Source organism: Colossoma macropomum, unplaced genomic scaffold, assembly GCF_904425465.1.
Source record: "Colossoma macropomum unplaced genomic scaffold, Colossoma_macropomum, whole genome shotgun sequence".
NCBI lineage: Eukaryota > Metazoa > Chordata > Actinopteri > Characiformes > Serrasalmidae > Colossoma > Colossoma macropomum.
In genome coordinates this window covers 42,212,388-42,237,046 of record NW_023494795.1, presented here as the reverse complement: position 1 = coordinate 42,237,046, position 24,659 = coordinate 42,212,388, and the positions used below count along the sequence as shown (strand labels likewise).

General features: G+C 40.6%; 1 protein-coding gene across 1 annotated transcript in view; it reads left to right on the top strand.

Annotated features, from left to right (window-relative positions):
• The window catches only part of lama2 (laminin, alpha 2), a 253,651-nt gene that overhangs the window by 201,952 nt on the left and 27,040 nt on the right, over nucleotides 1-24,659 (top strand). The window contains exons 38-53 of the mRNA XM_036582814.1: nucleotides 380-590; nucleotides 3,060-3,176; nucleotides 4,430-4,593; nucleotides 5,499-5,637; nucleotides 6,672-6,774; nucleotides 6,989-7,105; nucleotides 8,402-8,584; nucleotides 10,593-10,598; nucleotides 11,090-11,244; nucleotides 12,785-12,928; nucleotides 18,015-18,148; nucleotides 18,771-18,930; nucleotides 19,576-19,700; nucleotides 21,625-21,787; nucleotides 22,715-22,859; nucleotides 23,463-23,601. Of these exons, the coding sequence (XP_036438707.1) occupies nucleotides 380-590; nucleotides 3,060-3,176; nucleotides 4,430-4,593; nucleotides 5,499-5,637; nucleotides 6,672-6,774; nucleotides 6,989-7,105; nucleotides 8,402-8,584; nucleotides 10,593-10,598; nucleotides 11,090-11,244; nucleotides 12,785-12,928; nucleotides 18,015-18,148; nucleotides 18,771-18,930; nucleotides 19,576-19,700; nucleotides 21,625-21,787; nucleotides 22,715-22,859; nucleotides 23,463-23,601 (2,205 nt within the window). The remainder of the gene's footprint in view (nucleotides 1-379; nucleotides 591-3,059; nucleotides 3,177-4,429; nucleotides 4,594-5,498; nucleotides 5,638-6,671; nucleotides 6,775-6,988; nucleotides 7,106-8,401; nucleotides 8,585-10,592; nucleotides 10,599-11,089; nucleotides 11,245-12,784; nucleotides 12,929-18,014; nucleotides 18,149-18,770; nucleotides 18,931-19,575; nucleotides 19,701-21,624; nucleotides 21,788-22,714; nucleotides 22,860-23,462; nucleotides 23,602-24,659) is intronic.

Sequence of the window (24,659 nt, the reverse complement as noted above, 5' to 3'; positions counted from 1 at the left end):
TCTCTCTCTCTGTCTCCTCGATCTCTATCTTTCCTCTCTCTCTCTGCATACTTTCTCTCTTTTTTCCGCTCTCTCTCTTTTCCTCCCTCTCTTTTCCTCTCTCTCTGCATTCTCTCTCCCTCTTTCATCTCTCTTTCTTCTTCCTCTATATCTGTCTTTCTGTATTCTCTCTCCCTTTTTTCTTCTTCTCTCTCTATTCTTTCTCTCACTCCCTCTCTTTCCTCTCTCTCTTTTCCTCTATATCTCTTTCTTTCCTCTCTCTCTCTCTCTCTCTTTCTCTCTCTCTCTCCTCTATCTCTCTCACTTTCTCTCTTCCTTCTATTCCCCCCCTCTCTCTCTCGCTCTCTCTCTCTTTCCCCCTCTCTCTCACTCACTGTAGGGCTGCGGAGGCTCTGTTTGCGAAGGTGAAGCGTTTGTTTGGAGACCCTCACCAGGCGACTCAGGATCTGAGGGAGGAGGTGGGGGAGAAGTTGGGGGACTACAAGACCAAACTGGACGACGCTCAGCAGCTCCTGAACGAGGCTCAGAGCAAAACCAGACAGGCTGAGGCGCTGACCCACAGCAGCCAGCACAGCCTGGACAGCCTGCAGGTACACAATATACACTAATACAAACAAGCTACACACTTAAAAAGAGGGTGCTTCAAGGGTTCTTCAGTAAAGAAATGGTTCCACTTAGAACCTTCCCACATTCCCATAACCCTTTGCATGATTAAAGGGCTCTTTACATTATGAAAGTTCTTCGTACTGATGGAGAATGTACTGCATATGGTTCTATATAGAACCTTTTCTAAATAGCACCAAAGGGGTGTATGTTTTTATAGCCATATGAGTGGACAAACTATGTTTTCATCAGTTCTCCTGTGAGCGTCTGTCCAGTGTAGTTTGCTGAAGGTGCTGATGGGTCAAACTGGGACTCATCCACAGACACTAGCCACGTTTACATGCAGCCTAATAATCCCTTAATAATCCAACTAATAGCTCAATCTGAATAGAACACGTCCATGTAAACACCTCAATCAGAATAGTCTAGTCCGATTGAGGCCATTCGGAATATGATTCTATCCCAGTGATCGAGGTGGGTAATCCTGTAAATAATCCGTTAAATAGAAGAATAATATCCGTGTAAACGCCTGTATCTGATTACATTCCCTATCGGAAAGTTTAAGTCCGTTCTGATCATGTTCGTCGCGTCATAGTGAAAGTTTATACCGTTCAGCATGGCGGAGCAGAAACTGGTCTGCAGAGGAGACGAAGTTTATGCTCTGATCTTTAAAAGACGGCGGTGGGACGGACGTCCAGCGGTAACACTTTGAATGTCACGTTTGTAAGCATCTATAAACACATCTATAACATGTTATAATGCATTCATATGGCATTATAAACATGGTTATAAATATTTATAAAAATGAATTACACTGAATTACACTGTTTATTATGCAGTATGAATTGTTTATATAGTGTATTATAAATAGTGTTAATAACATTGTACTGTCAGTGCCAAAGAAGTCAGCCCCTCCCCTGAACCCCCTCTGTCATCACACTGAGCGTGAAGTCACTGTGGAGTGAAGGCCTGGAGAGGGAGAGGTGAGACAGTCGAGTGCTGTCATTGTAATTTGTTCCCTCACTGGTTCTAATGTCAAACACTAGAACCCTTCACTCTGTAACACTACACTGCACTACAGTACAGTAATGCTAATTTATGCTAGCATTCTATTGGATATGCAGGGTTAAGGCAGTGCCAAGCTAACGGTGGTGAACATTACCTTTCCCACATTGGGTAAAACACTGATGCAGCTCTAGTTTAAACTCTGACATTTGAAGCCTGTAATGTGCTTTACTGTGAATGTTTTAGTGTTTCAGTAAATCCTTCAGTAAATACTTCAACCTGAAGCCTCACTCTGAACACTGGAGGAGGCTTTAGTACAGTACGCTTCACTTTACTTAGAGCGGACAAATACGACTTATGAGCTCTTATAATTTGCTATGAACAGTACTTGTAATGCATTATGTTAACAATTCATAATGGATAATAAGCATGGCTATAACATGTAATGCATTTTTAGAAATATTTATAGCCATGTTTATAATGCCTTATTAATGCATTATAACATATATATGTTATAGATGCTTACAAAGGTGACATTCATAGAAAGTGTTACCCGTCCAGCTTATGTGTCTCAGAACACGACATCTTCCTCTCGGTCTTCTTTAATAAGGACATGTGAAGGACGTTTTCCTGAGTCTGACATCATTTTAAAAGTGTTTAAAAACACAAGCACTGCTCACTGCTGCTCATCTCACTCTGACTGGACTCACGTGATGCTGGTTGTCATGGTAACGTCTACACTGGGTGGTTCTCTACACCATTGTGTTATTTTGGATCTGATTACTTGTAGTGTGAATGTAAACGCAGATTTTCTTCAGACTGTTGAGTAGAGTGTTGGAATGTGTTTAATCAGATTGGCGTAAACACAACCAGTGAATTCTGCTAAACCCAGCTTAAAGACCCTGGGCCTCAGTCTCCAATATCTTCCTCATTTTCTTCTTAAATGAGTTCTTGAGAAAGGTCCTAAGAAAAAGTCTACGTCAGATTCATGTCGTGTTCTTAAAGCGCAGAACTGTTCTCACCTTTGTGCTCTTGAGTGTGTAGATTCTGTTCTTACCTAAGAACAAAACACAGATAAGAAAACACTGCTGAATGTCAGAATCTTCATCAAAACTGCGTAAATGGGTTTAAGAAGAAACTTCTTCTAAAGAACGGTTGGTGAACGAGGCCTATTTTTATTTAGAAAGGCCTTTTATTAAATGTCATGGCAGTTTGCGGCTATTTATTTATTTATTTATTTGTTTTGGCTGTGTACTGTCTTTTTCTAAATGTTATGCTTTCATCATTGTACTGAATGTGTTTTTTAAATGTTATTATTATTATTAATTTATTTTTTTGGATGTGTTAATACCATTAAAAAGTGAAGTAACTCATTTTAGTTCATCTTTGTTTTAACTTTGTGTTCTGACATGCATCAAAACAGAAACTCTCACTGATCTTGACTCTGACAGAGAAAGAGGGATCAGACCAATAAAGGAAAGAAAGAAACGGAAGGAATACTGGAGGATGGAGAAAAGTTCCTGCAGGAGGCCAACGGGCTCTCGGACAACATCAACCGGGGCATCGAGGTCAGATTAGCACACGTTTTCGTCTTTTTCTGTCTGTTTTGTGTCAAAAAAGTCAAAAACATAAAGAATATTTTTTTCTTTCTGCCAAACAGGACAGCAGAGCAATCACTTCACCAAATATACATCATAATAAAATATCTCCTCTTCTACTTACAGCCTAATGAAAGTTTACAATCTGCACTTTCCACACAGTTCCTCCACTTGTTTCAATGAACTGCTAATAAAATTACAGCCTCCTCTTTTTATCGCCATCAGAAACTGTAACTTCTAGGATTCAACTATTTAAATCTCAGTGTTTTTAAATACTGAGGCTTATTATACAGTAACTACAGGGACTTTAATGCAAACTGGCAGAGCTATTCTTAGGTCATAGAAGTGTGTAATAAAACTGATGGCTCACTGGACGTCAGTGTGAACTTATTGTGCTCAGGACAAAATTTCCTTTTTCTCAGGCAAGAATACATTTGCAAATTATGTCAACAAAAATAGAGATAAAAGGTCTTTTTCTGGGAGATCCAAAATCCTAATTTTGCTAAAAATAATAGCTGATGAGGAACAACTCCAGTCTCATTCACTTAAACTAGAATTCTATTAGAATTTCTGCATAGTTCAGTGTGTGAGATGTAAACCGAGTGATTCAGAGTGGTTTGGTGTGAAATGGTTCAGATGTCTTTACAGTGGTGGTGATAGGAACCAGGGGTCGCCATGACTACAACACAAATATAGACATTTTATTTACTATCCAGAACCACCAGTGAACCTACACGAGTCTTCTGAGCTTATATGGAATGTTGATGATGGAAAAATAGTGGAAAATCTGAAATAATAAGTTTTCTTTGGGGACTACTTTGCCTCATAGCACCCTGCATATTATGTATCCCTCCACCATGAATGGAGTTTAAGGCCGAAATCTTCTCAAAACTATCCCAAAACAGTGTCTCAGTCATCAGGCAGTGAATTCATAACCATTTCATGTAGTAACTTTCTGTGAGGGAGCTTTTAGAGGTGGACGTCTGATTCCTATCACCACCACTGTGAACAGTTCTGACTCTCTAAAAGGAGCATTTCACACCAAACCACTCTGAACGACTCTGTTTACATCTTAATGAATTAATCATGCAGAAATTTTGAAAAAATTGGTGGGATGACCCTCAATCAAGCATATTTCTGATTGAACTGAAAGCTGTGCTGACCTCCTGGAAGGTGATCTGTCTTATCATGAACGTTTATTGTGTATCGCGGCTGTGTTTTAGGAGCTGGAGGAGATGGAGCACGAGCTGGGTCCACTGCATGACCAACTGGACTATAAAGTGGGGCGACTGGCGAAAGGTCTGGAGGACAACACCCTGCCTGATTTACTGCTGAGAGCAGAGGGCCACGCTGCTCAGCTCAACGACTCCGCCAACATCCTCGACAAGTTAGTGTCTGTGTGTCTGTGAAACAGTGAAGTTCATTTTAAATTATTCCTCCTCCACCAAGAGGCTTTCAGGCAGCCAAGTGCTCAGCAAGTGTAGCATCTTCAGGGTGAGGAGCTTCCTCAGTCCTGCTGGAGAATCATCTCAGGTGGCTCCTCATGAAGCTGCATGAAAAAAATTCACTATAAAATTACAGTAAGTTACTAATTACTAGTTGCTTTACATTCAGAGTCATTTACTGAACTGTATTGACAGTAAAAAACAGCAGCTGAATACTGTGATGGAGCTGCATTCTGCTGTACATTTACTGCAGTAAGCTGTGATTAATTTTAGGTAACAGCTGTAAAAGTAATGTATCTTGGTATCCAGTATTTTACTGTAAATTAGCAATTCAACAAACTAGTAATGTTGAAAAGTTAAAACTTGTTTCATAACATAACTGCTTTTACAGTGTGTATGTTTTTGGCGTTATTTAAAGCAAAAAATGTGAATTCAGTTTTTCGATAATGTAAATATCTGTTGTGATGGTGTTTCTGGTTGCTAAGGTGTTGTTAGGGCATTGCTATCGCCTGTCTGTACACATGGTGAGCAATGGAAACATCTAATCGCACTAATATGAAACTGATAGATGAAGATCTCTGTGCTCTTTTCTCAAAAAAGTACTGAAAACGACTGTTAGGTTTTCTCTTGTACAGCTGGTAAAGGTGTGTGTGTGGGTTTTAGAGAGTAACTCAGAAGTAAAGTAATGAGTAGTGATGTTAAGTAACCCCATTACAGTGTGAGAGAAGTAATAAGTCATTTATAATGGATTACAATATTTGAGCACCTTGATCAATGATGTGTGTGTGTGTGTGTGTATGTGTGTTTGTGTGTGTGTGTGTGTGTGTGTGTGTGTGTGTGTGTGCAGCATTCTGGCTGAGGCTAAGAATCTCTCCTTCAATGCCACGGCTGCCTTCAACGCCTACACCAACATTAAAAACTTCATTGAAGAAGCAGACAAAGCAGCCAAGGAGGCTAAAGCTACAGCTATAGAGGCTGTACAACTGGTGAGAACACAACGTATATACATTATGTAACTACTCATATATATATATATATATATATATATGTATATATATATGTATATAAGCCTGCTGTTCTTTACAATGTGTGTAAATTTCATGATGAATGGACCAAAAGAAACAGCCCACAATGAAAATACATGTGTATATATATATATATATGTATATATATATATATATATATATATATATGTATATGTATATATATATATATATATATATATATATATAATGTCCTCTACACAGAGAGCACACTTAAATATGGAAAGTATCTTTGTGCAATAGTGTAATCCCATATGTATTACTATATTTATGAAAGGCACTATGATGTCTTATAAATATGACATATTTATGTAGTATATATATATATGTATATATCATCACTGTCCAAAGAAAACCATGTATCTCCATTTTGGTTGATTTTTTTTTCTGCATCATTTGAACGCAGCAGCTGCCTTTTACATCGGGTGAAAATATTATGATGAATGGACCAATAGAAATGCTCCAAAAATACACGGAATAAAATCTATTTACATTCCCTTACATTAAAACTAAAGAACGTTTTCACTCTCGGTCTCCTGTAAAGTCACATGTGTTATGTATCTGTAGGTTAGAACTAGTTTTCTCTGATTTTACATTCTCAGATTGAACTTGGTGTTCGGCCTCAACTGCCCCCCCCCCGCCTTTTTCTTTTGCCCGTAGTAAAACAGCTTAGAATGTGTGATTTTCAAAGGAGAACTGAATCAAAGAAACTGCAAGCAAACAGGAATTTCTGAAGGAAATGCAATGGATGTATTAAACACATGGAATGTCAATGTGTTCATTTGTAACCAGGACGTTCAGGTTTGTTTACCTTTGCATTACTTTGTGCAAGATTGCGTCTATTTTCCTGTGGAGCTGGTTTGTTTGTGCAGACAGATGCAGCTCGGTGTGCTCTGTGCAGTGTTTTGTGTGTGTGGGCGTACGGTGCTCTGCGTTTCCTCTGGAATGACCGGCTTTGTGCCTTTTCCTCTCTGAAGGCCACAGGTCCTAAAGGTCCTCTCAAAGACAACGCCAGAAGCTCGGTGCAGAAAAGCCAGCGCTTGTGGAACGAGGCTAAGAAGCTGGAGAACGATGTTAAAGGTAAAGCGTTTCTGTAGCAGCTCCTCGCAGCGCAGCTCTCTGCTGCTGAAGGATTTGTAGTTATTCCTGAAGAGGTTTAACCTCAGCAGCGGAATGAAAAGCATCCAGCCGCGCTCGGCCAACTGCAGGCGGAGAGGCAGGAATCTGCCTGCGTCCTTCTGGCGCGTGAGCAAAGCAGAAGTAACGTCTTGTTTGTTTTGTTCTGTTTGCTTAGAGAATGCAGACAATCTGGGGGTTCTGCAGCTCCGGCTCAAAGGAGCAGACGCCAAGAACAAAGACCTGCTGAAGGGCCTGAACGAAACCTTGGAGATCCTCCGTGCCATCCCCAACGGTGTGTGTGTGTGTGTGAATATATAGGTGGATGTATCAGTAATCACTGTTTTGTAAAGCACTTTGAGTGGGCCAGTCCTCTTTTCACTTAAACCATGTCGATTTAAAACTAATATCATAGTAATAATAATAATAATCGACTAATTGAATAAGTAATGATAATAACAGCCCCACTTTCTCGTCGAGTAATTTTGTGACGGTTCCTAACACTGAAGCAGACGTGGGAGGAAACACAGTTATAAAGTGTGAACTGAGGCTTAATTTTTGTTAACATACTTTATTTTCCTCTGTAAAGTTTATTGTAAATCTCATCTGGACATCTCTAAGCTCCCCACATATTTAATTAGTCTCTGTAAAGTTTACTGTAACGTATTTCTGGACATCTCTAAACTCATTATATTTCATTTTGCTCTATAAAGTTTCTTGTGAAACCCATCTGGACATCTCTAAACTCCCTACATATTTAATTGTTTTTTTTTTTCTGTAAAGTTTACTGTAAAATATCTCTGGACATCTCTGTACTCTCATTATGTATAATTTTCTTTTGTGAAATTTATTGTAAACCACATCTGGACATCTCTAAGCTCCCTACATATTTGATTTTCCTCTGTAAAGTTTATTGTAAAATATTTCTGGACATCTGTTGTGAAATCGTTCTGGACATCTCTAAACATCTATAGGTTTAATTGTAAATTAAATGTGTTCTTATATATTAAATGAATATATTAAATATATTCATTTAACGATTAAAACACAACTCGGTGCCTATTTTTAGTAGTTAATGTATATTTTTATAATATGAGTATAAGTTTCATGGCTTATACATACATACATATATATATACGTACATACATCATCTAAACCGCTTATCCTTCTGGGTCGCGGTGGGGTGCTGGAGCCTATCCCAGCTGTCATTGGGCGGAAGGCAGGATACACCCTGGACAGGTCGCCAGTCAATCACAGACATATATATATACTGCACATACATATATAACATTGTAATGTTAAATCAGTCTTTTCGCTAAACTCCCAACATTCTTAAGCTTTCACTGAACAGTTTCTTGTAAAATCTTTCTGAAAGCCCCTAAGCTCCCAAGATATTTCATTCTCATCCACAAAATTCACCGTAAAGTTTACTGTAAAGTATTTCCAGAGGCTTCTACGCTCCCAACATATCCAAAAGGTTTATTAAAATCTTTTGGACACCTCTAAACTCCTAACATTCTTAATATTTCACCGTGAAGTTTAGTGTGAAGCCTCTCGGCAGACCTCTAAACTCGCTCTTTGCTCTCTGCAGACACGGCGGCTAAAATCCAGGCTACGAAGCTGAAAGCAGGAGAGGCCAACGACACGGCGCTGGAGGTTCTGGCTCGGCTCAAAGACATGAACCTCAACCTGATGGGTCTGAAGAGGAACTACAGCAAACTGGAAGACGACGTGAAAAAGGCCAACAACCTGATCCAGGACCCCGAGAAAAACAGTACGGCTTATTACATGCTGTCTGCTTTTACTGCGGTTTTTACCTTCTGCTTAGGTTTAAAACTTAAGAGAATTTCAGTTACAGCTGCCCAGCAGAGGTTTTGCCCCTTGGCCAGAACGGTTCTCCTAATGCTGTGTACATGAACACTGCCCATCAAAAGTGTGAGGACGGCTTGCCTTACAATGTTACTTTCCGATTCAGTAAGAAAAACTCCCTGCAGTGGTTCAGTGATCATACAGCAGCACTGAGCTCATCATTTGTGTATATTCACCTTCAACACTCAGCTTCATGGTTATCAGAGTGTCTTCTTGGCATGAAGAGCATTTATAAGACCCAATTCTTGCTGTCCTGCAAAATTTCATCCACCTTTTGCCCCGCCTCAAAAACGTCTCCTGATTTTAGATGATTACACTTTGATTTATATTATATTATATTGATTGTCTAAGCAATTTACGACTAAATTGAGGAGTAAAATGGAAAAAAACGTTCCCAAAATACATATCATACTCATTACAATTATAGCTCGCTGCTGTTGGAACAAAACCTCGTATCTCCAAAATGGTAACTTTCCAGGAAAAGGAGAAAAACCTACTTTACTTTTAATGTAAGTCAATGGAACCAGAATTTTTACCAAGTCATTTTGGGCCGTTTCTTTTGGTCCATTCATCATGAAATTTACACACAATATAAAGAACAACAGGTATTTTCTAATTATGTCAAAAAACTGAAAATCAACAAAAAATGGAGATACAAGGTTTTGCTCCAACAGCAGCGAATTTTTATATTATACTACATAATAATATTATTGCATCATATAAATGTGTGTGCATGTCAATATAGTAAAATCCATGCACTTATGTAGATAAAAATATTTAATAGCATCAATTTTTAACATTTACATATGTGAGAAATTTATTGCTGCTGTCAGAAGAAAACCTTGTATCTCCAAAATGGTAACTTTACAGGAGAAGGAAAAAACCTACTTTACTTTTAATGTAAGTCAATGGAACCAGAATTTTTTCCGAGTCATTTTGGTTCATTTCTTTTGGTCCATTCATGTTGACATTCACACACAATGTAAAGGCAAATTATGCCAAAAACTGAAAAATGACAAAAATGGAGATACAAGGTTTTCTTCCCACAGCAATATGTAAACATCCCTAAAAACTGACTTACGCATGTATTATATTTTATTCTTTTCCAATATGTGGAATTCAGCAGGTGAAAAGAAATTTTGCTGTAAAATTTGCAGGAAAACATCTTATTGAAGTTCTTTGTAGAGGATGTTAACATGTGATGCACAGCCATGTTAATGTTAATAGATGATCTTGTGTAAAAGTTGCACCTCTTAGATGAAAAATCCCAAAATCTGCCCCCCCCCCAGCACAAAGTGCAGTAGATTATCAGAAATTAGCACCTCTCTTAGTAAATCTGCCCTCTAGTGTCCATTTGACGTGAGAAATCGGAACAGCTCTTGAAATAATTTCGCTGCTGTCGGAACAAAACCTTGTATCTTCATTTTTCCAGTTTTTCCATAATTTGAAAATGCCTGTTGTCTTATGTATTGTGTGCAAATTTCATGATGAATGAAAAACTTACTTGGTAAAAAGTCTGGTTCCATTGACTTACATTAAAAATAAACTGTGTTTTTTCCTTCTCCTGTAAAGTCACCATTTTGGAGATACGAGGTTTTGTTCTGACAGCAGTGACGTATGATATTATAAACTAACAAAGAAAATATTCTCATTTTGTATTAAAACAGTGTAAAAAATGTTCTCCTGTCTAGTCAGCGCTGAAATCTTAGCCGTCTGCTGGTCAAAACCTCTGTTGGGCTGCTTAGAGGATCATTGGCAGAATATTCGTAGTGGCGTAAGACGTTTTTATCACGTAGAACTTTCCTTGAATGCTGTCCTGTCTGCTTTGAAGCCTGTGTGATTTGAAACAAGTGCCTCAATGATCATATATGTTCTTTTTTTTCTCCCCACCGTTTTATTTCGAACGTCGACAGCGATCAGTATGTATCCCAGTTTGTGTTCCTACGCTTCACGTTCCTTCACACTCTAAGACCCTTCATGCTCTTCGGCTTCGGCATGCTGCGCACTCATCCAGGCAGATGCATGCTCATCGCTCCAGCCAGCGGAGAGAGAGAGATAACCGAGCTGCTCGTCTCCCTTCTCTCCTCTCTTTGTTCTCGCCCAGCAGGGTTGAAGCAGCCTCTTTTTGAAGGCATCGCTAAGCTCGTTAGCCTAATGTGCGCTTTAGCTGAGATTATGCTAATCGTGAATGCACACTGAGTCATATTTCTGTCATCTCGTCCTTTCAATAACACCATCCTGCCTTACTAAATAATCCACTGAACACGTCATGCACACCCTCCCCCCCTTATCCTCCTTCTTTGTGTGTTATTTTCCTATTTTCCTTCTTCATTTTCTCATGACAGCTACTGTAGATGAGCTGTTTACGTCAGCGTAATTGGTTTAAATCTTCCTCCCTCTTTGCGCTCAGTCCACGCAGCGGGCGCTAAAGTGAAGGACCTGGAGGACGAGGCCGACCGTCTGCTGGAGAAACTGAAGCCCATTCAGCAGCTGCAGGACAACCTGCGCAAGAACATCTCTCAGATCAAGGAGCTCATCAACCAGGCCCGCAAACAGGCCAACTCTGTAAGCAGAACACCGCAGCGGCGCAGAACTGCGGCTCCACTACACTGTCCACTGCGCGACAGCTGCGTTAAAGAGCCCCTCACAACTCATTTCTCTCACCTTTCTGAAAGTTGGACTTTAGTGGTTCTATATAGAGTCATGAACACTCAAAGAACTCTGTGTTCTTTGAATCATGGAATTGTTCTTCAGATTGATGGAGAATATGCTGTACATGCTTCTGTATAGAACCTTTTGGAAAAGGGTTTTTATATAACACCAAAAAGCGTTCTTCTACTGTAACAAGCTGAACATATCAAACTATGCTATGTAGAACCACACACAACACATTCTCCATCAGTCTGTAGCAATGATGCAAAGAACCCTTTAATCATTGAAAGTGTTCATGATTCCATATAGAACCACTTTCTTCATCTTTTTAAAGAGTGTAGTATTTAAACAGTGTTAAAGTTTCAAAACATAGCGTTCACCCCTTCGTCCATTATGTGAGTGGGTGGAGTTAAACTGCTGTGGTCACTGCTTTAATGTCATCACAAAAACAATGACTTCAAAACAGGCAGTCTGGTTATATATATATACCACTAGTAACACTGTAGAAACACCATTGCAACTGCCTAGCAACCACCTGGGATACCAAAGAAACCACTTAGCAGCACCCTAGTAATAACCTTGAATACCATAGCATCCATCCTAGCAACCACATGGGATAATACTGCAACCACCTAGCAACACCCTAGCAACCTTCTGGGATGCTATATAAACTACTTCGCAGCACCCTAGCAATATCCTTAAATACCATAGCATCTCCTAGCAACCTCCTGGGATATTATAGCAACCAATTAGCAGCACCTTAATGACCATCAAGGATACAATAGCAACCACCTAGCAACACCCTAGCAACTACCTGGGATACTATTGCAACCACTGGGACACTATCGAAGCCTCTTACATATATATATATATATATATATATATATATATATATATATATATATATATATATATATACATATATATATATAATACAATATTTGCGTATATATCTTTACATATATACGGAAACCAGTCATTAAAGCCAACACGTTTACATACATTCACCTATTCAGCCTGCAGTAGTTTAGCCCCACCCATTCACGTATAAGGATTTCAACTTGGGCTGCTTTTTAATGAGGTGCAGCAAATCAGAACAGATCTAATTTACATACATCCATCTTAAAGACACAGTAACAAAAGCAGGTTGGGAGTCATGTTGGAAGATGGTCATGCAAAAATGAATTTTGGTGTTTTTGGTACAAAAAATGACACTAACATCATTGACGGACCTCAGGGATTAAAAATAAACTGCAAGAAAGTTGCATATGGGCCCTTTAATACCAGGCATGAACAGGGCCTTGGAGCACATGTGAAAATGGCTCTTATCTGATCAGCAAAATAATCATATCTGTGATATTTTTAACCATTTTGTATAAACGTACGCTATAAGACCATTTCAGTGTTTATAATGTTTTACTCTACATAATCAGTGCATTATATATCCTCCTAGATTAAAGTGTCTGTGTCGTCGGGTGGAGACTGCATCCGCACCTACCGGCCGGACATTAAGAAAGGCCGCTACAACACCATCATCCTCAACGTGAAGACCCTCGCCGCCGACAACCTCCTGTTCTACCTCGGCTCCGCCCAATACGTGAGTGAAAAGCGCTTCCCAGCACTGTTCTAAACACTGAGTGGGGCAAAACACTGAGTGTGTTTACATGCACTTAATAATCCGATAACTGCAGAAAATCTGATTTTGTCAGTAATCCGATCGACACGTTTACATGCACTTGGGTAATCAGATAATGGGGAAACTCCAGGTCGACATGAGTCAGACAGTAATCGGATTTCAGCTTTGCAACCAGCCAATAAACTTGACGTGACGCAAACATAATGTAAAACAAATATTTAAATCCTTTATTTCATGTTTGCTCTCAGTGCCGCTCTAAAAGTGTCTCACAGCAGCACTGCTTGTTTATTTCCGGTCCTGCTGTCTGTTCTAATACATGCTCAGACTGAGAAATCTGAAAGAAATCAGAGTTCACATGCACTGAGAAATCTGATTACTGAGCTAAAATCTTGCCCTCTTTATCAGATTTCTAGATTGGAGCATGGTGTTTACATGACCATTTGAATAATCAGATAACTGCAGAAATCTGTTTATGATCTGATTATCGAGTGCACATAAACACACTCATTGTGTGCATTTACATGCACTTAATAATCCGATAACTGCAGAAAATCAGATTTTGTCAGTATTCCGATCAACGCGTTTGCATGCACTTGAGGAATCAGATAATGGGAAACTCCAGGTCTACATGAGTCAGACAGTAATCAGATTTCTGCTTTACAACCAGGCAATAAACTCACAGAAAAAGACGTGACGTAAACGTAACGTAAACCTCAGACTTCATACCGCAGCTTTTTTTCAAACATCGCGCCACTTTACCTGAAAATATGAACATACATCATCTAGAAGATGAAGAATATTTAAATCCTTTACTTCATGTTTGGTTTCAGTGCTGCTCCAGCAGTGTTTTGCTGCGTCTCCCGACATCCACCGTCTGATCTCGCATGTGCTCAGACTGATAGAAATCGGAGTAAGAGTTAACATGCACTGAGAAATCTGATTACTGAGCTCAACTCCACCCTCTTTATCGGTTTTCTTAATTGGATTTCTAGATCGGAGTATGGTGTTTACATGACCATTTGAATAATCGGATAACTGCAGAAATCCGATTAAGATCGGATTATTGCATGTAAACACACTCAATGTTTCTCAGAGATAAACGCCGTCAAAGTAGGTGTTGATATTGATATCTGCATGACGTTTAGTGTTCATTTGGTTTTCTGTCAACACCTTAAAATCCCAGGCTTATGACATCCTAAAGCTTTACTGTTCAGTAACCACGACGACTGCAGTGTAAACTGGACGGGGTTTTCTGAGTCAGAGGTAATAAAAGTTTGGACGCCTGCAGCTTCTGGCCATTTAAGGGCTTTTATTATCATTGCTTTGCAATGCACAACACTATTGTCATTAAATTTATTCCTCTACTTCTTCTTTTTTCTTCTTTTTATTATTCTGCTGGATTTTTTACGCTAATTCACACTGCAGTTTACGAGATTCTGACACCGGACCACAAGGAAGGCGAGAAGTGGGGGTGCTGAGGGTGCTGATTTCAGGACTTTAACTGTTAAAAACAATAAAAATAATAAAACATTCTGAACTTTATAGTAATATGAGAGCAGTAAAGACCCATGAGTGTTTACTTTAGAGTGGAGTTTCATTACATTGAGCTGAAAACTGTTGGCCGCTTTGTGGGCGTCGCTCAAACACACTCAGGTTGACGTACAAAGAGAGAAGGTCTATGTAGAGTTTTAGGCCAGTTCTGAGGCCCAAAGTGGCCTAATGTTGTTTTTAAGCTTAAAAAGAGTGATCTAACATAACAATTATGTTTTATTAGCTGTTATATCTCCGCTCGGTGTGTGAATCACACTGTGTGACTCTCGGTGTGACATAATCAATAACCTCGGCACATATTAACAATCTGATTGGTCGCTGCTCGGTTCATTTGCATAAAGTTTGCCCAGAACAAGAGAGATGATGTTCGTCAGTGGTTTGGTGTGTCAGTGTGTTGTCTCTCGCCTCGTTATAGCACATCATGAGTATAGCAACACTCATTGTGTTTGCTGTAACTTACCAAAAAAATCTTAAAATCTCAGGCTTATTACACACTAAGGCTTATTATTCAGTAACTACAGGGACTTCAATGCAAACTGGCTGAGGTATTCTTCATTTATAGAGGTGTGTAATGACTTTGGGCAACACCCTAACAATCACCAAGGGTCCCATAGCAACCACATTCCACAGCAACACCCTAGAACCTCCTGGGATACTATAGAAGCCTCTTAGCATAGCAACACCCTAGCAACCACCAAAGATACCATAGCAACCATATAGCAACACCCTAGCAACCTCCTGGGATACTATAGAAACCACTTAGCAGCCAGGTAGCAACGGCCTAGCAACCCCCTGGGATACTATAGAAACCTCTTAGCATAGCAACACCCTAGCAACCTCCTGGGATACTATGGAAACCACCTAGCAACCACCTAGCAACACCCTAGCAACCACCAAGGTTACCACAGCAACCACTTAGCAACACCATAGCAACCTCTGGGATACTATAGAATCCACTTAGCAACCAGGTAGCAACATCCTTGCAACCTGGGATACTATAGAAACCATGTAGCAACACACTAGCAACCACCAAGGATACCATAGTAACCACACAGCAACACCCTAACAACCTCCTGGATGCTATAGAAACCCCTTAGCAGCCACATAGCAACACTCTAGCAACCACCAAGGATACCATAGCAACCACGTAGCAACGCACTAGCAACCACCAAGGAATACCATAGAAACCACTGAGCATTTTGGGGAAGTGCTTAAGGAATTGCTGGACACATCTATAAATCTTTATTTTTTATTGGCAGCTTCTGAAGCTTTTATTCACAGATCTGAAACCTGTGAAAGTGAACAGGACGGACAGATTAAAACGATTTCATACATTTATCTGCAACTTAGTTTTAGATTATTGAAACATAGATTCCCGACTTTTTTCCCCAACAGCGCATAAGCTGAGCTCAACTCTCTCGACTAGGCCTGTTCTTAGCAGTGTCACTACAGGGCCGCTAAAGCGAATAAAGCACAGTGAGGGCGCGTTTCCTCACGACTGCATTAATTAGGCAAAACGAACATCACAGTTTATTACTTTAAACCCAGAGATAAACAGCGATTACCTGCGGCTAAGAGAAATAATAAAAGGCTTATTACTCCTTCTCTCTTCTTCTGTCGCAACACACACTCACACACACAGTCGTGCTCACGTACGCGCGTCCCGTGAGGAAGGTGTGTGATCAGGCCACTGAAGTGAGGCAGCAGCAGCAATTAGCCGAGAGTTTAAACTGAGGCTGTTTCATCTGTCGTTACTCACTGATTTCCCCCGAGACACAAACACCAGCTCCGAACCAGAGGCGCCGCAGGACTGAGTGTGATCTCGGCCTGTGCCCGGTGACGGTTAACCGAGTTACCACGGTAACAGCCCCCAGCGACGGTAAAAACTCATTTGCCCCCACTCATTTATTGATATACAGTTGTGTACAAAAGTTTGAACGCTGCTGGTCAAATGACGTTTAGTTCGTTTTCTAAGTGAAACTAAGTGAATGTCCTCTACTAAGAACACACTTCAGTCTAACAGTCATCGGGAACTGCAGAGTGCATAAAATGACATCTAATTTTTTTAAAATGTTTTGTATACTGCCCCCTAACCACCGTTTAGGAATGACACTACCTTTTATTGCAAATTCAGCAACTTAGACGTCAAATGCTCAGTGTCTGGATGCAAGAGGGAAAACGGTCACTCTCTACATTTAGGAAATGTACAGTTAACAAGACATGGCATTTGCCAATTTTCGCATTCCACCTTAAATGGTGCGGAAGTTCCATTCTGGTGTGACACTATTTAAGGAGGAACCGGAAAATTCTAATAAGGCTGCGTTCACATTACCAGGCTGAAGTGGCACAAATCCGATTTTTCTGCCCTAATGTGGCTCAGATCTGATGTTTTCAGAGCTGTGTGGACACAAATCTAATCTTTTCAAATCCCACCTGAGCCACTTTTGTATGTGGCCCTAGATCGGATACGTATCTGATTCATGGCCATGCGACCTTAATGTGACGCTCAGATCGGAATTCATGTGCTTATTTTCCACTGCACGTGCGCCATCATTCAGCGTTACCATGGCAGCAGCGCCGAACAGAAGTTAAAGCCTGTAAACGGTGGAAAAGCAGCTCATCTCACCTTTTTCTCCTTCGTCTCGCTCTAATAATGAAGCTGAGAGCTGATCAGAGTTAATGATCTTCTCAGCGAAGCTCGTTTTGCTCGTTAGTTTGTGCTGATGATGAACGTGATTCATTCACGTGACGTTACTGAGTAGGATGGGTCATTTCAGGACGCCGGTTTGTTCACATTAATAACAGAATTGAGTCTCTTACCTAACCGAGTGAGAATCATCCTGTCAGAGAGATCAGATTTGTGCGATCTATGCGGGGCATTTCAAAAATATGGCAAATTTTAATGCACAATATATTGTTAAAATGTCAAGCTTTAACAATAGAACCCTGTTTGGGCATATAGAGAACCATTTTCATGAAGGTTCTATATAGAACCATATACAACTCATCCCCTGATCTGAAGAACCATTTCACCATGCAAAGAACCATTTAAGCGTCTGTATAGAACTCACGGTTCTAAATGGAACCATTCCATTTACTAAAGATCCCTTGAAGAACCGTCCTTTTTTAAGCGTGTGCTACAGCCAAAAGTGTTCTTTTATTCCACAAACCAACTCGCGTGCTCCTCAGTGTAAGGGACCGTCTCAAAATTACCAGCTGAAAAAGTATCAGTGTTTATTATTTTATATGTTATTTATTACAATATCGACGTTAATGTTATTTTCATTATTATGTTAAAACCTAAGACAGTAATTAAGGCAATTAAAGCAAATGAAACTAAAATTCCCAGCCCACCTCAGTTTAGCTGTTTACCGCAGTTATTTTCCACACGGTTACCTGAAACAGAGGACTCTGTTACCGCTGCAGTCTCAGTGTGATCTAATTGGTGTGGTGTGTGTGTGTGTGTGTGTGTGTGTGTGTGTGTGTGTGTGTCCAGGTGGATTTCCTGGCGATTGAGATGAGGAAGGGTAAGGTCAACTTCTTGTGGGATGTGGGGTCAGGGGTCGGCCGAGTGGAGTACCCCGACCTCGTCATTAATGACGGAAACTGGCACCGGATCGAAGCCTCGCGGTACACACACACACCTCTCAGCACACGGTGCTGCACAAAACACCTTCACGCGTCATCATCGTTTACCTGACGTGCTGTCTTAAAGGTCCATGATGTGGAAAAACATTTTCAGTCTCTTTTTAAATAAAAGAGTTTGATTACATTAAAAATTACAGCTCCCCAGTCTGTACGGTCCATATATGGAAAACAAGCTGCAAGAACAGCCCATTTTGAATTTATTGTTTTTGTGATGTCACAAAAACTAACACATTTCCATATTTCTGCCTGTTCAGCCTACAGCAGTTCAGGCCTAGAGCTCTAATGCTGGCATTATAAGGAGTTTTTGAATGAGGCACAATTCAGGGCAGCCAATCAAAATAGAGATAATATACATATATTTAAATAGCCTGTTTTATTTGTAGGGATGAAGTAAAGCTGGAAAACAGTCATGTAAAGATAAATTCAAACTATTTTTGGTATATAAACCACATAAACATCATAACTGTAGGGTATGGGCCCTTTAAGCTCTATTAGAGCTGGTTTACTTCTACCAATAATATAAGTAATGTAATGTAGTCTGTAAGCAGAATCTGACTGGCTGATTGGTAATTTTTAAATTAATTCTTTACATTGTGTGTTTCAGTGTGGGTCTGAATGGCAGCATATCGGTCCGAGCGCTGGAGGGACCCAAAGCGGGCATCATGCCCACCTGGCGCAGTGCCAATGCCCCCGAGAGCTACACGGTGCTGGACGTGGACCAGAATGCCTACCTGTTCGTAGGAGGCATGTTGGGGAATGTGAAGGTAACCGAACCAGATACGTTCAATTATACATCAGTTATGAGCCTCACTCAGCATACCTCACCTAACACAGCTTAAAGGGACAGTACAAAAAAAATGTATATGATTTTTCACTTTTTGAATAAATAGCTGGCTCTAAATGTAGGTATTGTGATATAAACTGAGTCTGTTCTACAGTTTCTCATTAGGCTGAATGAATAACCGACTCTAAATGTAGGTATTGTGATATAAACCGAGTCTGTTCTACAGTTTCTCATTAGGCTGAATGAATAACCGACTCTAAATGTAGGTATTGTGATATAAACCGAGTCTGTTTTACTGTTTCTCATTAGGCTGAATGAATAACCGACTCTAAATGTAGGTATTGTGATATAAACTGAGTCTGTTCTACAGTTTCTCATTAGGCTGAATGAATAACCGACTCTAAATGTAGGTATTGTGATATAAACTGAGTCTGTTCTACAGTTTCTCATTAGGCTGAATGAATAACTGACTCTAAATGTAGGTATTGTGATATAAACCGAGTCTGTTCTACAGTTTCTCATTAGGCTGAATGAATAACCAACTCTAAATGTAGGTATTGTGATATAAACCGAGTCTGTTCTACAGTTTAGGTTGTAATCCCCTCTGATTTTCCGGTCTGTGTAGAAAGCAGATGCGGTGAAGACGATCACGTTCTCCGGCTGTATGGGAGAGACGTATCTGGATGGTAAACCCATCGGCCTCTGGAACTACAGAGAGAGAGACGGAGACTGTAAAGGATGTGTGGTCAGGTACGTGCACATGGTCTACTTTGGCACTTTAAGGCCGATGCAAAAACGTAGCTGTTTTTGAAGATTAATCTGCTATTGTCCATCTTTAACATCATTTCTTAGTGCAAAACCGCCTTACAAACTGCTCTTTTGAAAAAGGAAAACATATTTATAGGAATATAAGCCACTAAACAGTCACATTTGTTCGTTACTGACGTTAAAAAAATCAGTAATAGATTCTTACCGATCTGAACTGCGCTCTAAATTTAAAAAGGAAGCCTTACGCATCTTTTATACAGTGATAGGAAACAAGGCAGATCACAGACAGCTCTGGTTCATGCTGATCCATTTCACTGTGGCCAATGTGAACATGCAGCTGCTGTAACTGCTCTGGTAGCAGAGTTAAATGAGTTAAAGAGGCCGTCGCCAAATTATCATACTGGATCACTGGCGAGACGCACAGTTCCATAGGGTTAAAGGTGCAGTGTGTGTAAAATTCAGTGACATCTAGTGGTGAGATTGCAGATTGCAACCAACTGAATCCCCCTCCCTCACCCCTCCCTTTCCAAGTGTGTAGTGAAACCTATGGTGGCCATGGTGGGGATTTCTGTCCCCATTTGGTTTTGCTTTTTTATGTTTTTCGTGTGATGTGACTGCTTCGATTTGTCTTCGATACTTCCCTTTTCGAGTTTCGTGACGGCAGGAAAGGATTGTTGTGGACAAAAAGTGCTGCTCTCCACCGTTTGAGTGTTTGTATACAGGGAAAATAATAAAAAGCAGCAAGTAATTGAAGCTGGCCCTACTATTTTTCAAACCTCCATGCAGAAAAGTGATGCATGGAATCACGCAATCGATTAACAGTTTAATTCTTGTGTGTGAAAGCAAAACAGCCAAATCATTAGCCCCTCCCCCAAAACGAGCCCAGAATTGGTCCTGGGCGTGGACTCAAATATTCCGGACAAGTGTAAAGATGTGAAACATGGTGGCCACTCACTGTCCACTCTATTAGGCACTCCTACCTTGTCAGTCCACCTTGTAGATGTAAAGTCAGAGACGATAGCTCATCTGCTGCTGCACAGTTTGTGTTGGTCATCCTCTAGTCCTTCATCAGTGGTCACAGGACGCTGCCCACAGGACGCTGTTGGCTGGATGTTTTTGGTTGGTGGACTATTCTCAGTCCAGCAGTGACACTGAGGTGTTTAAAAACTCCAGCAGCATTGCTGTGTCTGATCCACTCAGACCAGCACAACACACACTAACACACCACCACCACGTCAGTGTTACTGCAGTGCTGAGAATGATCCACCACCCAAACAGTACCTGCTCTGTGGGGGTCCATGGGGGTCCTGACCACTGAAGAACAGGGTAAAAGGGGGCTAACAAAGTATCAGAGAAACAGATGGACTACAGTCTGTAACTGTAGAACTACAAAGTGCACCTATATAGTAAGAGGAGCTGATAAAATGGACAATGAGGTGGTCATAATGTTACGCCTGATCGGTGTGTGTGTAATGTATGTAACAGTGTAGTGTGTGATGTGTAATGGAGAAAAACCAGCATAGACCAGCAAAACTAGCTTATGTTCTGTTTTGGATGCTGGTATGTTGGTCAACCAGCATGACCATAGTGGGTGACCGATTATACCAGCAGCAAACCAGCCTAGATCAGCAAGGAAATCATGCTGGTCTGAAGGATCGTCCAAAGACGAAACCAAGAGTCCAACAACTAGGAAATGACCAGAGAACAGTGAGCACACAGGCTTAGAAACAAACTAGCAGGACTCCCCAAGGGAAAGGTGACACGGATCGCCTACTTAAAGACCCAAATCGGCCCAACGAGTAGCAGGTGCTGAAATGCGCTTCTACGTTGGGGTGATGGTGACCTCCAGAGGTGCGGGGGTGAATCTCCAGGCCTATATGTGACGGTCTTCTGTCTGTGTTTGTAGCCCCCAGCCTGCAGACTCCGAGGGTACGGTGCAGTTTGATGGTGAAGGTTACGCTGCTGTCAGTCGACCAACCAGATGGAACCCCAACATCACAACGGTGATGTTCAAGTTCCGCACCTTCTCCACCAACGCGCTAATGATGTACCTCGCCACCAAGGACATGGTAGCACCCTCACTACACACATACAGCGGGGTCCAAAAGGCTGAGACCACTAGTCTAATTTCATTCTCTCTCTTTCTTTCTTTCTTTCTTTCTTTTTTTTCTTTCTCTCTCACTCTCTCTTTCTCGCTCTCTGCCTCCTCTCCCTCCTCTCTATTATTTTCTCTCTAACTTTCTCTCCGTCATCTCCCTCTCCCTCACTCTTTCTTTCTGGCACACTCTCTCTCACACTCTTTCTTTCTTTCCACCCCCTCTCTTTCTCTCCCGCTTTGTCTCTCCCTCTACCCCTCTCTTTCTTTCTCCTCTTTCTCTTTGTCTGTTTTTTCTCTCTGTATGTGCATATCTTTCTCTTTATCATTGTCCCTCTTTCCTCTTTCCCTCTCTCTCACTCTCTTTTTCTCTCACTTTCTGTCTTTCTTTCTCTCTCACTCTCTCTTTCTCGCTCTCTCTCTCCCTCTCTATTATTTTCTCTCTAACTTTCTCTCTGTCATCTCCCTCTCTCTCACTCTTTCTTTCTGTCACCCTCTCACACTCTTTCTTTCTTTCTTTCCACCCCCTCTCTTTCTCCCCCGCTTTGTCTCTCCCTCTACCCCTCTCTTTCTTTCTCCTCTTTCTCTTTTTCTGTTTTTTTCTCTTGCTTTCTGTCTTTCTCTCTGTATGTGCATATCTTTCTCTTTATCATTGTCCCACTTTCTTCTTTCCCTCTCTCTCTCTCTCTCTTTCTCTCTCTTTGTCTCTGTCTGTCATCTCTATCTCTCTCTGTCTCTCTCCTTTTTCTGCCACACACTGTCTCTCTCACACACTCTCTACCTCTCTCTTTCTTTCTCCTCTCTCTCTGTCTTATTTCTCTCACTTTGCCTTTCTCTCTCTCTCTCTCTCTCTCTCTCTCTCTCTCTCTCTCTCTCTCTCTCTCTCTCTCTCTGAGTGCAGAAGGACTTTATGAGTATAGAGCTGAGTGATGGTCATGTGAAGGTCAGTTATGATCTGGGTTCTGGTACCGGCTCCGTCACCAGTACCAAACGGCACAATGACGGCCGGTGGAAATCCCTCACCATGTCCCGCAGCAGGAAAGAAGGTACAGAGTACAGTTTATACTGTGAATCAGTGGCTATTTTACAAAGAATGACCCCCACAGGACCCCCACAGAGCAGGTACTATTTGGGTGGTGGATCATTCTCAGCACTGCAGTAACACTGACGTGGTGGTGGTGTGTTAGTGTGTGTTGCGCTGGTATGAGTGGATCAGACACAGCAGTGCTGCTGGAGATTTCAAACACTGTGTCCACTCACTGTCCACTCTATTAGACACTCCTACCTTGTCAGTCCAGCAGAGATGATAGCTCATCTGCTGCTGCACAGTTTGTGTTGGTCATCCTCTAGTCCTTTGTCAGTGGTCACAGGACGCTGCCCACAGGACGCTGTTGGCTGGATGTTTTTGGTTGGTGGACTATTCTCAGTCCAGCAGCGAAACTAAGGTGTTTAAAACTGATCCACTCGTACCAGCGCAACACACACTAACACACCACCACCACTTCAGTGTTACTGCAGTGCTGAGAATGACCCACCACCCAAATAGTACCTGCTCTGTGAGGGTCCATGGGGGTCCTGACCATTAAAGAACAGGGTGATGAACACCTCACCTCAATACATATTGTTATGTTTCTACTCATCATGCTCAGGTACGGTGACCATTCTGGACATGGACTCAAACACTGAGGAGAAGCTCTACCCTGAGTCTAAGGGTGGAGCTACTGGCCTCAACCTGAAGGAAGATGAGAGGATTTACTTCGGAGGGTTACCGACCATCGGGAACTACAGGTAACATCATATATATAGCATTTTATTATTTCCTCATTTTAGTTGTTTTTGTTTATATTTTATAACTATGTAAATAAAAATATGTTTTTATAATAATGATAATAATAAAATAATAATATAATATCGAATTAAGAATTTTTATGCATATTTTGCAGAATAAAAAAAATATTTTATGATTTAGCATTAAATAAAATAATGGCAATAATTAATATGACAGGTGATTCCAAACTTTTAAACTATTATTGGTGAAAATAGTTATGCCATGCAAATGTGTTGATGACTTATATTTGACTACATTTGACTCACTTTTCAACACCAGCATAGTCTTTTTTTGTAATCTGTCTGATGAAGTAAAGCGTTTATTCTTATTATACATTTTTTGGAAGATTGAGTCTGAATTCAGTGTCCTAATAACTGCATTTCTAATTCTTTTAATAGCAAATCCAGGTAAAAATTATATGTCTAAAACCTCTCTACTGCATGCACTCGGTGCGGCACAATAATGCTTTCCTGCCATCTCTGCAAATTCAACTGCAATGCACTGATGCAGCTCACAGCTGTGATGCTCTTTGGCTCATCTCTTCTTAAGCCTTAGAAGTCTCAGTAATGATTGTAGTTATGTACGTTCTGCAAAACGTGACAAAAACAGCAGAAATGCAAAGAATATTTGTCAGGCCATAGTAAAATATCTCCTCCTCTACATACGAACGCTAATGCGATATGGACTGAAAGTTTAGAATCTGCAGTTTCCACTTGTTTTAATGAACTATGAGAAATTTATTATTCTTATAAAATTACAGCATGATTTTCTTATCGCTGATAACTGAGACTCCTGATGGCTTTGTGTTGAGTAGTGGACTCAAAAGAATATTTAACATAACACTGAACAGATGGCTGTATTAATAATAGTACAGGTCACTTTGTTGGAAAGCTTTGATTTCCACATGCTGGCTTCATGATCAGCTTCTGGCCTTCACTGCTTTTATCTGGATAAATCAAGTGAAGTAAAAAACAAAGTAAAGTACTACAAAATGATACATAGTATAGTATAGTATAGT